Below are 13,109 nucleotides of genomic sequence, written 5' to 3'. Positions count from 1 at the left end.
AAAAACATTTATAACACTGTCCTACTAAAACCAACAGCTCTCAGGTTCAGAGAGCATTCCAGTTGGGCCATCACCAGCCCACTGTGCTTAATCCAGTCAGTTATTGCGCTTTTTCAGAGTGTGAAGCAATGGCCCACGGCCATAGGACAAGCAAACAGCCCCATACAGCACAACTAGGACGGCACTGACACCTGACTGATCAGAGCATACAAATTTTAAATTACTGGGGAAAGACAAATGAAACATTCATGCAAATGCTCCTTCAACCCTAACCCCCAACTCAGACCACCGCCTAAAACTTTATGACAAAAGGTTTAATTGCTTCCTCTAATTTCAGCTGTTCCAGGGCTAATATCCCAGCTTCCTAAGACACCACTTACCAGCTGCACATTTTTCTGCAGCCCTAATGTCTTCAAGACCTGGCACTTGGATTCAACCACACCCACCTTTTGCCACCACTGTTCCAAGGTCAGCATCCTTCATCAGCAGGTACCATCCTCCCACTCGCGTGGGCTGTACCCTACCCTCCGCCCGGGTCACATGAAGGACTACGTCGTCTGGATGCCAGCTGCCTCTTGCTGCATGACCCCTGTAGCACGTGTCAGCTGTTCCAGACAGAATGTTTCCTGAAAGCCTGCAAACTTAAAATGTCTGGGGGCAGGGACACACATGGGCAGCGACACATCCACTTTCATTTACCATTTGTACTCCCTTAAAAAAAAAAAAAAAAAAACCCACACAGTGAATAAATTCTGCTCCAGGAAAAAAAAGATTTTTATTCCCTGGCGGAGGAAAAAACCCATTACAATTTATCAGCCTGAAGAAAAATTACAGGCTAAAATTGCCCTTCTTTTTAAAAAATCATCACAAACCAAGTTTTATAATCATACATTTCTGTCATAAGAAACAACTTCAAAATTATACATCAAGCTTTTTACAAAGCACTTGTATTTATAAAATGTCCTTTCACATTTTCACACGTATTTATGACTGCTACTCCAGGACCTGAGGTCACATGTCCCTCCACGGAGGTTCATGCAGTCCTCTGATGTCCGGGTATGTTGCCTGGTATCATTCAATGCTTCAATAAATCAGAAAAGGGGGTGAGGGATAGAGCATGTGAACATTTTGCTCTCTAAAAGCAAAGCCCCTCCCCTTTTCCTTTTAAGGCAGGTTAGAAGGCTTGGAACAGGCGGCTCAGTTCGTCTCTATGTGACAGGGGTTGGTGCCCTGCTCCACAGCGTCTGTGTACACCTTGAGAAAGTCCTTGTAGAGGGGCGCACAGCCAAGCCATGCCTCTCCAAAACGTACTGTCCCAGTGAAGAGGTACTCGGCCTCCCCAGGCCTCACCTCACACTGGGGGGGCATCCTGACCCGCCCTGTCCAGCGCTTCGCCCGTCCACCGCCCGACAGAAACACCTGGCTCTTCTGTGTGTACAGCCGGCTCAGAGTCACTGTAAGGGACGTCTGCTCCACCACCTCCTCCACATCCAAGATGCTGCCTCGTGCCACTGAACAGAAAAAGAAAGAATGATGTTAATGTCCACAGCAACTTACCCTGAAAAGCATTTGTTTGTTCTGCTTCTGGAAGGCAGCACATTCAGACATGAAGACAGAGTGAATTGCAATTACACAATACTCACGCTGCATTATCAAACATATTTCTGTTACAGTTAAAATGCATGACTCCATTGCAGTTTGAAAATGGAGCAAAACCAAATTGCTTTTCTTGCTGTTGAGTAAATGTAATGCGATGCTGCAGAAGCAGAGCTGAACAGCACCCAAATTCCACGTGTCAAACCGACATACACTGGTGAGCAAAAGGAGAAACCACGAAAGAGCTGAGATGTGCTCCTTCGATTTATCACTGCAATAGATGGACACATGGATCCTACCGAAATCACTGGCACATGCAGCCAGCAGGAGCTCCTGGTCACTGCAAGGCTGGCAGGGAGCTGTGGAGACGAGAACAGGCCAGAAGTGAGATTCAGGCCAACACACGCATACGAAAACTGAGCTCTCTAATATACTCCACATTTACACATCTGTTTAACAACTCAGTCACACAAATAGATGCTCTCCAAAACTACCCTCCCCCAGTACTTAAATGGAGTTCAAAACAAACAGACGTTGCACTATTTGAAGCCCTTCTACCTTACAAATTAGTTGATCGTTAGCAAGTTTTTAGCTCAGTTTTGTTCAAGACAGCTTCTGTGCCACCAAGAGCAACCAGCTAAACCAACCACTAAACTGAGGGGCGGAACTCACAAAGAACGTCAACACCAAGTTACCCACCCCCCCCCAGATACTGCCTGCCAAGTTCTCTTGCAAAAACAGCATGACCTGTGCCTCTGTAGCTCATCTCATTTTTGCAGTCTTATTACAAGTCTCACCAGCTACCCTTCCACAGATGACAGGCTCCCTTACACCGAGCATGTTTCCCCATCAGAAACAAATGAAGACGATAGAAATGAATTCATCTAAAAGGGGTGATGTCTGACTATAGGATCGGTAAAGGAATCCATATGTGAAACTGCAGTTTGGACTAGAGTATAACTTATTTCAAATGCTGCTGACGTCGTCAAGGTGAAAGGTCACAAGGTCAAAACCCCCGCAACAGCTGGAACACCCCATGTCCCTAGTGTCGCCTCTCCAGGTGTATCCCCCCACCAAAAGCAGGGTGCTTTGATGTAGATCGGTCTGGCTTAGCCCAGCCCTCTCTGGGCCCAATGCCTTGATCCCCCCTCCCCAAGTCATACTCAGCTCACATGTCAGACATGAAACAGAACCACAGGAATGCCCTGGCTTCCACACGCCCATGCCTGGCCCCCACATTAATTCCACTCTATTCGGATCAGAACCATCTTTGGGGGGTGGGTGGGGGAGTGACCCTGCAACATCTGGTTTCAGACATATTCTGCCATGAATATGAAGAGAGAAACTGTATCTTGATGTGGATCAGAGGGATGCAAGACAAAAAAAAAAAAAAAAGTGGGCGGCTCGATGACTCGACCCCCAGACCACCTTTTGATCCAGCTGCAGGCCTTATATCTCCAAACTCATTGTCCCGCCACAACTCTATGATAGCAGACGGCCAGCAACATCAAGGCGAACAGAATCCTATGAGAATGTCTCATTTAAAAAAATTTATAAAAATCCTGTTGTCTTACAACACTAAGGCTCATCAGCATCACTCAACTACATGTATTGTGCCAGCATAAACCCAGAACCATGCAGCCATATTTCAGGCAAGAGCAACAGATGTGAGCTTGATCGATCATATTTACAACTGCTGTGAAGGAACAGAAGTGTAAAAAAAAAAAAAAAAAAAAAAAAATCCCCTAAATAGTACCTCTGATTGTTCGGTTTTGGCAGGTAGACTACAAGAAACATACAACGTGAGGTTTTTGGAAAACCTCATTCACAAAGACCGCTACACAGTGTTCACTGCCACGCTTTATAAGTTTTGAGGTTTGGGGAAAATAATGCTTGGTTCATTTGTAGTTCATATCCATTTTGATTTAACTATTAAACTCCACAACACCCGGCCTTCACAAATGAAGCCAAATGTATTTCCCTTCTGCTTTTCAAGAATAAAATTTTCTGTTGCTTTTATGAGAAGGACAAGGCAGAACAAAGGATTGAGCCGCCTTAACTTTCAGCAAGGTTCATAATCAGGCCATGATTTCATATTCAATCCACCCAGTTTATGTATTTTTTTTATTTTCCATAGTCCTAAGAGACCCCGTAAGGAAAAAAAATATATAATAATTTTCAGTATTTATTACATAAACAAAATTCATGTTTCACACGGCTTCTGCAGAAGGTAACTTACTACTTAGGGAGTCCTGGTCAGGCACTAGTCTTTCATTCACCAGCTCATACTGGAAGGCTGTGATCCTGCGGCTGATGTCCCGGTGTGGTATGGCCTCAATGAACAGCGCCCCCTCCTGGATGCCAAAGCAGTGCACGTGTCCCAGCGCTTGGTCCCGTTCCCGCAGGAGCAGCCGCAGCTTGCCGGCCCGATCCAAGTAGATGTTGGCACCCTGCGAGTCCCTGGAGGGCTTGATGCAGACGGAGAGGCGGCGGGCTGCCGGGGAGGCAGTGTTGGGCCTCAGGTTGACAATGATGGCACCAGTGGGGTAAAGCCACTGCAGCGCCCCCTGGGAGCAGCGCAGGTAGACCTGCTCCACATCCCGCATGTGCGTCTCATGCATCAGTCCACTGTGAAGGGGGGGGGGGGGGTAGTTACAACTAGGATACATTTACAAGTTCAAAGTTCAGGCAGACCTCTCATGCACTAAGCAGCACAAAGTGTACTCAGTTCCGAGTAAGCATAGTGCGAAGCGATTTGTTCATGTTAAGCTTTGAGCACAGACTTCAATAAAAAATAATGCCCAACACCAAGACGCGCGCATAAACTGCTGCCTTACATGCTTGACTGCACTTTTATACTTAAAATAAGACCGGACCTTAGTCCGATTATGGTACCACGCCCACATTTACGCGAAGACCAAATCGTATTAATCCAGCACAATGTCACTGGGGAAGTGTCGTCGGCTCGTTACCTTTTATTCACCCTCTTATTTTACTTAGAGCGCATCAAGAAACAGGTCTATAGTGCCCTTAATATCCTAAGCGGCAGAGGCACCGCAGTCTAAAAAGAAATTACTTTACAACATACTGCCGAGGGTGAGGAAAGACAGTGAAGGTGTATCAGCTGCCCTCTAAAGAACATGAGCGGCGAAGTTCAAAAGAGCTACTATCAAGCCGGTCTCGAGGAGGTGTGAGACCGACGCGCCCCTGTGGTTTATTGAACAGGCAAATGAAGAGGAACATGCGGTAAAGCGATAAGCACCAAGAGGTGAGGCGCTTTATTGAAGGCGATCTGTGTTAAAGGAGCGTCGTGTGTAGATCTCAAGGCGGCACAGGCGACGTCTAGCTCAGTTACTATGCGGTTCGACTTTCATCCGCAGCCAAATCCTTATTTTGGGTTTTCTCTGCCAAAATGAGAAAAACGTGACTAACGACGCCCGATTTAAAATGCTATATTAGGGTTTCAGACGACATTTGTTCTTTAAATCTATGATTTAATGGTCACTGAACATTAACCTAGCGGCTACTCCAACTCTCCAACGCGCGCGCACGCGCCCGGCTGCACGACCCGTCACGCGCTTAAACGCTGACCGATCTATAAAGGCACGGCCAGCGGTCTCTCCGTAAATCCCTATTTCTTCGCTTCCTGCTCCAAAATCGCCGTTCTTCAGAAGGTTTTGAGTCTGATGTTAAAACGAACATTCTCACGTGCTGATGTGAGCGTGAGCCCCAAAACAAAAAAAGGGCTTTATTCTATACGAGACCTTTCTATAGTCTCCATGAGTACTCTCTGATGAGGTAGACCCTGATACATTTTTTTTCTGTCTTTGTAGATCAGATAGCATCCAGATCTCAGAACCGAAATGCACACCACATGACAACCTGTTGCCCATCGAACAGCTGATTGATGTGACTTGCGGACGCTCCGATTCATTGCATTACTGTGGGTGGACAATTTAACTTGAAATCAAAAAGCATTAATGTAAGGCGTACAAGCTACCACGGCTCAAGTCCAGAGTTTTATTAGGTTGTTTTTAATTAAGTCCGTAAATCATTTCTTGTGTGTGTGCAATTAAGTCTAGCAGAAAGATGGCGTAATTGGAAACACGTTACTGGTTTAGATTTAATGGGCTGCACTTCTTTATGCCTTAGAACTTAAAAACATTCAAACCAAGTCCATATGCGGCGGTTAAAGCATTTGCCATTCAGCATGCAAAGCAGATTCTATTAATTTTATGCGAGTTTTTGTGCACTGGAAAGCTTCTTGATCCCAGCGGACCTCTCCTGGACGGACGCGAAGGACTGCTGATCCAGCGATTAACAGACTATTCCCAAAAACATGGCGCTTTGAAAACGTTTTAACCTACGATACAATGTGGATTAAACAATCTGACACACGAAGTATGTGCTTATTTACTTAGGCTATAACGCGCGCGAAATACGGAAATCTCCGCTTGTAAACTCTTGACAAAACTCCGAAAACCTCTTCACAGCTCAACTACACATAAACGACAGTATTTCTGCTATAAAAGAAATGAAAATCAATGTACTTTGCGTTAAAAAAAATATAAGATGCGGGATCAAACAAGACCATACATACGTCGAATAAGAAAAAAGGAAATTTAGAGCATAAAGAATACATTAGGATAAATTTCGTACTTTAACTTGCATGAAAATAAGTAGTGCCAACGTAAGCCAGCGGTAATATTCAGTAAAATTCTCCACATACCCATAGCCAACTACAGGTAAATTCTAACACTGACAATCACATTAAACTTAAATCCTAAAATAAATAAATAATCGTCAGGAGTTAAACATTCGCATCTTAGCCGTGAGAAAAGAATGTGAACTAAATTTCTGCAAACAGAAATCTGGAAAAAGAAACTTATTTCACAATTTGCCCTGAGCTCTTACGTTTCAACCAAATCCGTCACAGATTAAAGACAAAAAATGTTTGTTTTATTAGTCGTGTGTGTGGACTGAACCGCTAATAAACTTCGCTGGGACTCTAACGTCGTATGAAAATACACCGAGCGGCCAAACGTTTATTTGTATAGCCCTGTAAAATACTGCTACGTGCATATCAGTTGCAATTTATTATTAAACTTATCAGATGGATCCTAGACTGAATGCTGATTCATCAAACTAAGTCCCTACGAGAGAATATAGTAGTACACATTAATTTAACAATAATACAGTTTTAAAAGAAAGGGCTTTCAAACTCCGAATAATCTCGGAATGGTACCTGAGCCAAAACATAAGTAAATGGGACAACTTTCTGGGTATTTTATAAAATTACAAAAATCCATGGTTTTCAGTATTACCACGGAGACTCTTCACGGAAAAATAAAGGCAAAGCAATTATACTAAGTGAGGAGGGTAAGAAAATGCATCACCTGAGCTGTAACTGTGAGCAAAGTGTGCCCTCGTAATCGCCGTAACTCACCTCCCTTTCCAGCTGCACTGATCACTGGAGTATTGCGATAAGGCTGCCCCGCATAGCAGCAGTAGCTCCAGCAGAAACGCAAGAAACGTCGGCAGCATAATCGCCCCGCTCGGAGACTCAGTCGCTCGGGATTCTCCCTATTACAAATACGCGTTCGTCGTGGCGTTAACTCCAGCTACATCGTGCTCCCTCCACCGATGTCCCCTCACCGCGTCCCCCTTATCCACTTCTGGCAGATCTACGCTAACATTCCAGCACGACCATCCAACGCCACGCAGAAACACCTTCTGCAGCCCAAAGACTAAAGCGCGAGCGACGACAGCCGCTTTGCCCCGAGCTCGGCGATAACGTCACTGCCCCTCGCGCCAGCTGACGCGATGACGAAGGCGCGGCGCCCGCCAGGCCACGCCCACGCACACTCCGCGAACGCTTAGTCGCGCGACTCCTAGGATGGGAATACGAAGAAGTGCAGATAAGCTTCCTGCATAACTGCGGTCTTAGCGCTTCCTGCCTCGTCCGAACACGCTTTGCGGTCGGGCTGCGTCGTCGTGTGCACGGCTTCACATATTGTTGTATGGTGTATATGGGATCAAGTGACATAGGCCTTTTATTCCAAATGCAGGATTTAGTGTCTGGATTTCCTGGCATTTTACATAGTCCGTATGTTAAATTTCTGCAGTAGTTTCCTACTGTATGTAAAATAACGAACGCATCATGTGTGACGCTCTTGCTTAGAAAAACGTTTTTTTTTTATTCCTTGATTAAGTTCATTTAATTACTCACAGCTCATATTTGTAGTACGTGGGCTTCATGTCCAGTGTTTAAATTAACCATTTGCGTTCCTGCCGTCTCTTGCCAAAATATTAGCGTGGGGTATTTTAACGTACGCGTAGTGAAGATCATCTTTTAGCCTCCCTCTCGCTCCTTGTTTTAAACGTCTGAAAATTACTACGTTGAGTGTGTTTACTCCTGCTAGGAGCAAACCACTTAGCTATGTCCATAAGAGATAATGGGCCTGCTATCGCTCTTAAGCACTGTTTAATTTTCCTATTTAGCGTTGGCATTACTCACAGAAAGACTTTTATATGTGCCTGTCCATGATCATTCTCCATTTTATGGGTTCAATAAGAAACCACAAGTGTTTTGACTTGATTGTGTAAGTGTAGGTCAGATTCGGTCCAGATGGGATGGTTTCTTACGGCTATGGATCGTTACCGTTCGTTTTACAGCACAAATACTTATAAACATATAGCACCTGCACAGGATGTCTGCCAAAAGTACAAAAAGCCTTGGTTGGGATACATTCTGACTTTTATAGTCAAAACAAAAGCTGCAACACTTCACTCGGAGGACAAAATAACCCAGAAGGAACTTGTTGGACAGGAGCAGCTGGTGCTGCCAAGACAGTTACTTTTTCAATCGAATTTCATCCTTCTGTGCCAGTTTTTTTTCCCTCTTATTTTGTTTTTCCTGCCAGTCAGGCATAGGCTTGACAAGGCTGTCCGGTGTGGCCGATAGCAATGATGCGGCCCTCCACCCGGGGACTGCGTGTCGTAGCACGTCGTCAGTGTGTCACTGTATGACGTGTGTGTGTGTCTGTGTGTCGATGAGGGATTGTCTGTGTCTGAGTTCGTCACCATGTGTCAGTGAGGAACACTGGCAGTTGTGGGTCAGGGTGACGACATCTCCAGTGCAAATGATGTGTGAGTTCTGTCGCATGGCCCGACTTAGACCCCCCTCCCAAATTGCCTCTTTACCCCTTTCTTGTTTACCTCCCCTCCCCCACGACTGGTAAGGCTCCTGCTGATTTGGCTGAAGCACAAAGTGACGTGAAAACAGAAGCACGGATGGCGAAACTCAAAAGCAAGAGTACTAGTCTCAGCCATGCCTGTTTGTCCCGTCTTGCAACTTTACTTTATCACACCTCACACCTAAAAGGGGCGGAATTTAGAGGAGGGTGGCTGCGATCTCTCATTGCATGTTGAAGATTCCTTCTGAAAATAGTACAGTACTATATATGCTCGCAATCTTTGATTAACGTTGTGTAGCCAAGCCCACACTGAAATTTGGATTAAAAAATGTACATGTTCATTGTTACACATGTGTTTGTAATGTCACTTATATTTCTGTCATTTGGTAAGATTTGTATTATGAAATCATACTTGTTCTCATCTCATCATGTTCCCCTTGTTTGTGTTTTTCCCATCTGGCTTCCTGCATAGCAAGCAAATTGCTTTGCCATCTCGTGTCCAGAAACATTCATCATTTCATAAATGCAACCTGTGCTCTCAGATGTGTACAATGTATCGGAATTAAACTGATTTTTTTTTTTTTTTTTTTAATGCTTCAAAAAAACCGAGAAGGACCAAAATCTCTCTCTTTTACATTTTCTTGCTCTAGCAGGTGTTACTACAAGGACTTATGAAAGCTGAAGATCGAAACTACCCCCCCCCCAATAGCCCTTGGGAGATGGGTGGGGGGGCTTCTGCAGCTGCTGCAAGTTATTACAGAGGATAAACATCATGATGTCTGGGTACACCGAGTGTCTCTTGACCAACCAATTCAACACCAAGAACAGTACAAGAGATTCAAACTGAGTACTTCTGCTATAGACTTTTCACCATTACACTCAATCACTCCATTGTATCTGCTTTGTATTCAGAGAAGACATTGAACCATACTGGCCACATGATCTTTCAGACAGCATTCCATAATTTTCTTCATTCCATGACCAACTCTTGAATTATATCCCCCCGAAACTCCTTATGAAAAACGAACACGAGATGTGAAACTGGCTCATCGAGTCAAGCCAGAACCTTCTGGTGGCTTAAGGGGATGTCCTCTGCCCGTGAAAGGGCGAGTTTAAAAATATAGGCCACCCTTGGGGCGCCACGCGAGGCTTGATGGACTCCTTGTGTTCGTGACAGTATGTTGTCGTTCTGTTTTTACGCCACATATTAATTTCAAGGTCATAAATACAGAAGACTTGCTTTCCATGTGGCTAAGGTCACCTTGGGTCACCTGCGTCTTGGTGTAATTTCATCCCTACACTAATGCGGGAACCTGGTCCGTGGTCAAGAATAGCAAATAGGGAACCTGCTGGTGAAGGGGTAGGTTCCTATCGTCACCAACACTTGTTTCGTATGGCATTTTCTGCTGTTAAGGTATTCATAGTTACCAGGTAGAATATATACGAGTGTGGATAGGGGCATGGTCACTTAGCATGAGCTTGTGGTGGATTGCCCTTATTCACATGTGCAGGGGTCTTAAACTCCAGTCCTGGGGGGGCGGGAGGCCTGCACAGCTTTTGGTTCACCCTCATTTAACACACCTGATTCAACTCCTTGTGCTAATTACCACACAGCTCTTGAGCTGAATCATTTGTGATGGAGCGGGGAAAGAACTAAGCTACACAGGGCTGCGGCCCTCCAGGACTGGAGTTTGAGACCCCTGATCTAAGGGGTCCTTCCAGATGTTTCTGAAGAATTACAGCGAGCACTGATCCCAGAAGCCTCTTCTTCTCCTGCGTTCATGCTGGGATGTGTTTTGATTTTGAATGTCCTCCAATTCGTCAGTTCTTCCTGTATGAGTTTGAACTGGAGATAAATGCTCTCGGCTGTCATGGCCAACGAAAGTTCTCCAGAAAGTCCATCGGTAGAGCTTCTAAGTATATGTGAAGACAAGACTACCGTTTCAGTACAAATGTATACTGTGCATCATGATTAATAAAAATGGAGCTATTGGGAAATCTACACGTACTCGGATCAGCGAATCATCCGCAGAAACTGGCACTGGAACAGAAACAATGGGATGAGATGGGAGGGGGAGGCAGGAAGGAAATGGAGGAGAGGAAGAAGGGAGCGTAAAAGAGCAAGAGGTTGAAGGGAAGGATCCGCCTGTAGCCTACTGGCTTTACGGGGAAGAAGGTCTAGTGGTAGCAGAAGACCTCAGCCCAAAGGGCTCAGCGGCAGTGTGCTGGCTGACCCCGTGACACCCCCCACCCCCAGTGGCGCATCCCATGACCGGCACGGTCTTCTAGACGGTTGCCTCCGGAACGTCAGAAATCTGCACCGTGTGGCCGGTTCACCTTAGGACTACACAGGGATCCGCCTTCTTCCGGTTTTAGGCTCCGTCCCAACGACAGCCCAGAAATGCTTTGATGGTCACGCTTGGGGCTGTTAACGAGGATACCGTACGTGCAAATAGGACGGAGCACTGTGTGTCTAGCACAAACAAGCAGGCAGACATACTGTTAAGATTGGCGACTCGTCGCCAGTGTGAAGATAACCTGAGACCCAGAGAGATATCAGGTTTTATTATTTTATTGGTTGGCAAGAACTCGTGTAATTGGGGTGGGGTGCTTCCGTAGGTTTGGACTCTGTGCCTGTGAATATAAGGATAGTCAGTTCAAATCTCAGAGCGAGCAAAGTGATTTCACCATTGCCCTCTTGAACACGGCCCCTAACCCCCAACTTGCTCCAGGGACCGTGACTTTGGATAGAAACATTTTCTAAAGTAAATTAATCGTAATTACAAGTGGTAATCATCACTTGTGTTGCTAGGGCATATATCAATCCTTGACATGAAAAGCAAATTAAACTCTTTGTGAAACAACACTGCATTTCAGTAATTTTGAAAACACTAAATATGTTGAAAATACACTAAATATGTTGAGCTCTATGATGCCCCAGGGTTCCTGCAAGCTCTGGAAGGAGAGGAACAAACCGGTCCTTCAGGCAGGAACAGGACGCACGCGACATAAACATCAACCAGCCGCTCGGCATCGCAGACAAGTAATCCGGGGGCTACCGTGCGGCTTCACTGATGCTGAAAACCGGGTCATTCTGCTCACATCCGACCCGCTGGGAGTCCATCGGCTCCATTGGTGTCCATCTCGGTCACAGCCCACTGACAATGGGACTCTAAAAAACTTGATTTAGGAAGTCGGATTTGGGCTGGGGTGTGCTTTAGGAAAAAATGAATTGCGGCAGCCCGTCGACATTCAGGAAACTGGCCGGAGACACCCTGCAGAAGAGCTGTTGTTGAAATCTGACTGTGACGGGGGGGGGGGGGGGGAGGGGGGGCGATGGGGGGTGGAGTCAGTGGAGGAACTGGAGCTTTAATCAATGAGCAGGGTCCAAACTCAAAACATCTGGCCATTCCCTCCCTTAGGCACATCTGGGTGACAGCTTGCTGTGGAGATGCACACAACCTGATTCAGTGGTGTGTGTGTGTGTGTGTGTGTGTGTGTGTGAAATGGAAGGAGTGTGTTAATAAGAGGCTGTGGCGGATGTGGTAACTAGCCTGTCCATGCTAAAATGGAGGTCAAATTGTAAATTGCAGCTTTATCACGGTTAATTAAAGTAAAAGCCTGCTACATAGTTTCTGGGGCCCATCTTCTCAACACCTGTTAAAGGCTCAGACATCTTATCTGCTGTAGAAAGCAGGGACCAAACGGTCCCCACAATGTAATAAAAACTTGTTCTTTTTCAGGTCCCCACAAAGATCTGTGAATGCAGTCAAAATCCATAAATACCAAAGGTCATATATTTTGTTTAGTTACTTATGGTTAAGGTTGGGGCTGGGTGGGGGATTAGGGTTGTGCCCATAGAAATGGATGGTCCCCACAAAGATATAATTACAAACCTGTGTGTCTGTCTGTCTGTCTGTTTTCTGGGTTACACAGGGTAACAAACCAGTCTGAGTTGTTCTACTGAGCAGCATCGTGACCATAAGATCGAATGCGAGAAAGAAATATGAAACCACAGTATTATTTAAAATATATATATTTGAATCTATAAGCTTTCGCTTAATCTTTTGCAGATTGTGCAGCCTTCAACTTTTTTGGAAAATTCTTTGTTCTTGAAAATGTGCGAGACAAATTGGATGACAAACAACAAACCTATTCTCATTCACGCACAGGAAGGCTGTGGATTATTTTGTAGCACTTTGCTGAAATGGTGTGATCCATTATCCATATCGTTCAGAGTAAGATTTCCATGGAAAAAAAAAGGTTGAATCCGGCTTCGCTAAGCAATACAATCACCTAACCAGTATTGCGTAACAA

General features: G+C 45.3%; 1 protein-coding gene across 1 annotated transcript; it reads right to left on the bottom strand.

Annotated features, from left to right (window-relative positions):
• Positions 1 to 750: 750 nt before the first annotated feature.
• Positions 751 to 7,394, bottom strand: metrnla (meteorin like, glial cell differentiation regulator a). Its single transcript, XM_048990735.1, has 4 exons — positions 7,043 to 7,394; positions 3,836 to 4,224; positions 1,896 to 1,955; positions 751 to 1,511 (listed from the first exon to the last, which is right to left on the bottom strand). The coding sequence occupies exons 1-4, from the start codon at positions 7,138 to 7,140 to the stop codon at positions 1,198 to 1,200; spliced, it is 861 nt and encodes a 286-aa protein (XP_048846692.1). The 5' UTR covers positions 7,141 to 7,394; the 3' UTR covers positions 751 to 1,197.
• Between the last annotated feature and the right edge of the window lie 5,715 nt (positions 7,395 to 13,109).

This window comes from Brienomyrus brachyistius, chromosome 22, assembly GCF_023856365.1.
Source record: "Brienomyrus brachyistius isolate T26 chromosome 22, BBRACH_0.4, whole genome shotgun sequence".
Lineage (NCBI taxonomy): Eukaryota > Metazoa > Chordata > Actinopteri > Osteoglossiformes > Mormyridae > Brienomyrus > Brienomyrus brachyistius.
This window is presented reverse-complemented; position numbering and strand designations above follow the sequence as displayed.

Excerpts from the sequence above, each read along its gene's own strand:
- metrnla (XM_048990735.1), bottom strand. The coding sequence starts at position 7,140 with ATGCTGCCGACGTTTCTTGCGTTTCTGCTGGAGCTACTGCTGCTATGC. Across the intron at positions 4,225-7,042 it reads CAGTGCAGCTGGAAAGGGAG|TGGACTGATGCATGAGACGC; the intron begins GTGAGTTACGGC and ends CCCCCTTCACAG. Across the intron at positions 1,956-3,835 it reads TGACCAGGACTCCCTAAGTA|CTCCCTGCCAGCCTTGCAGT; the intron begins GTAAGTTACCTT and ends TCGTCTCCACAG.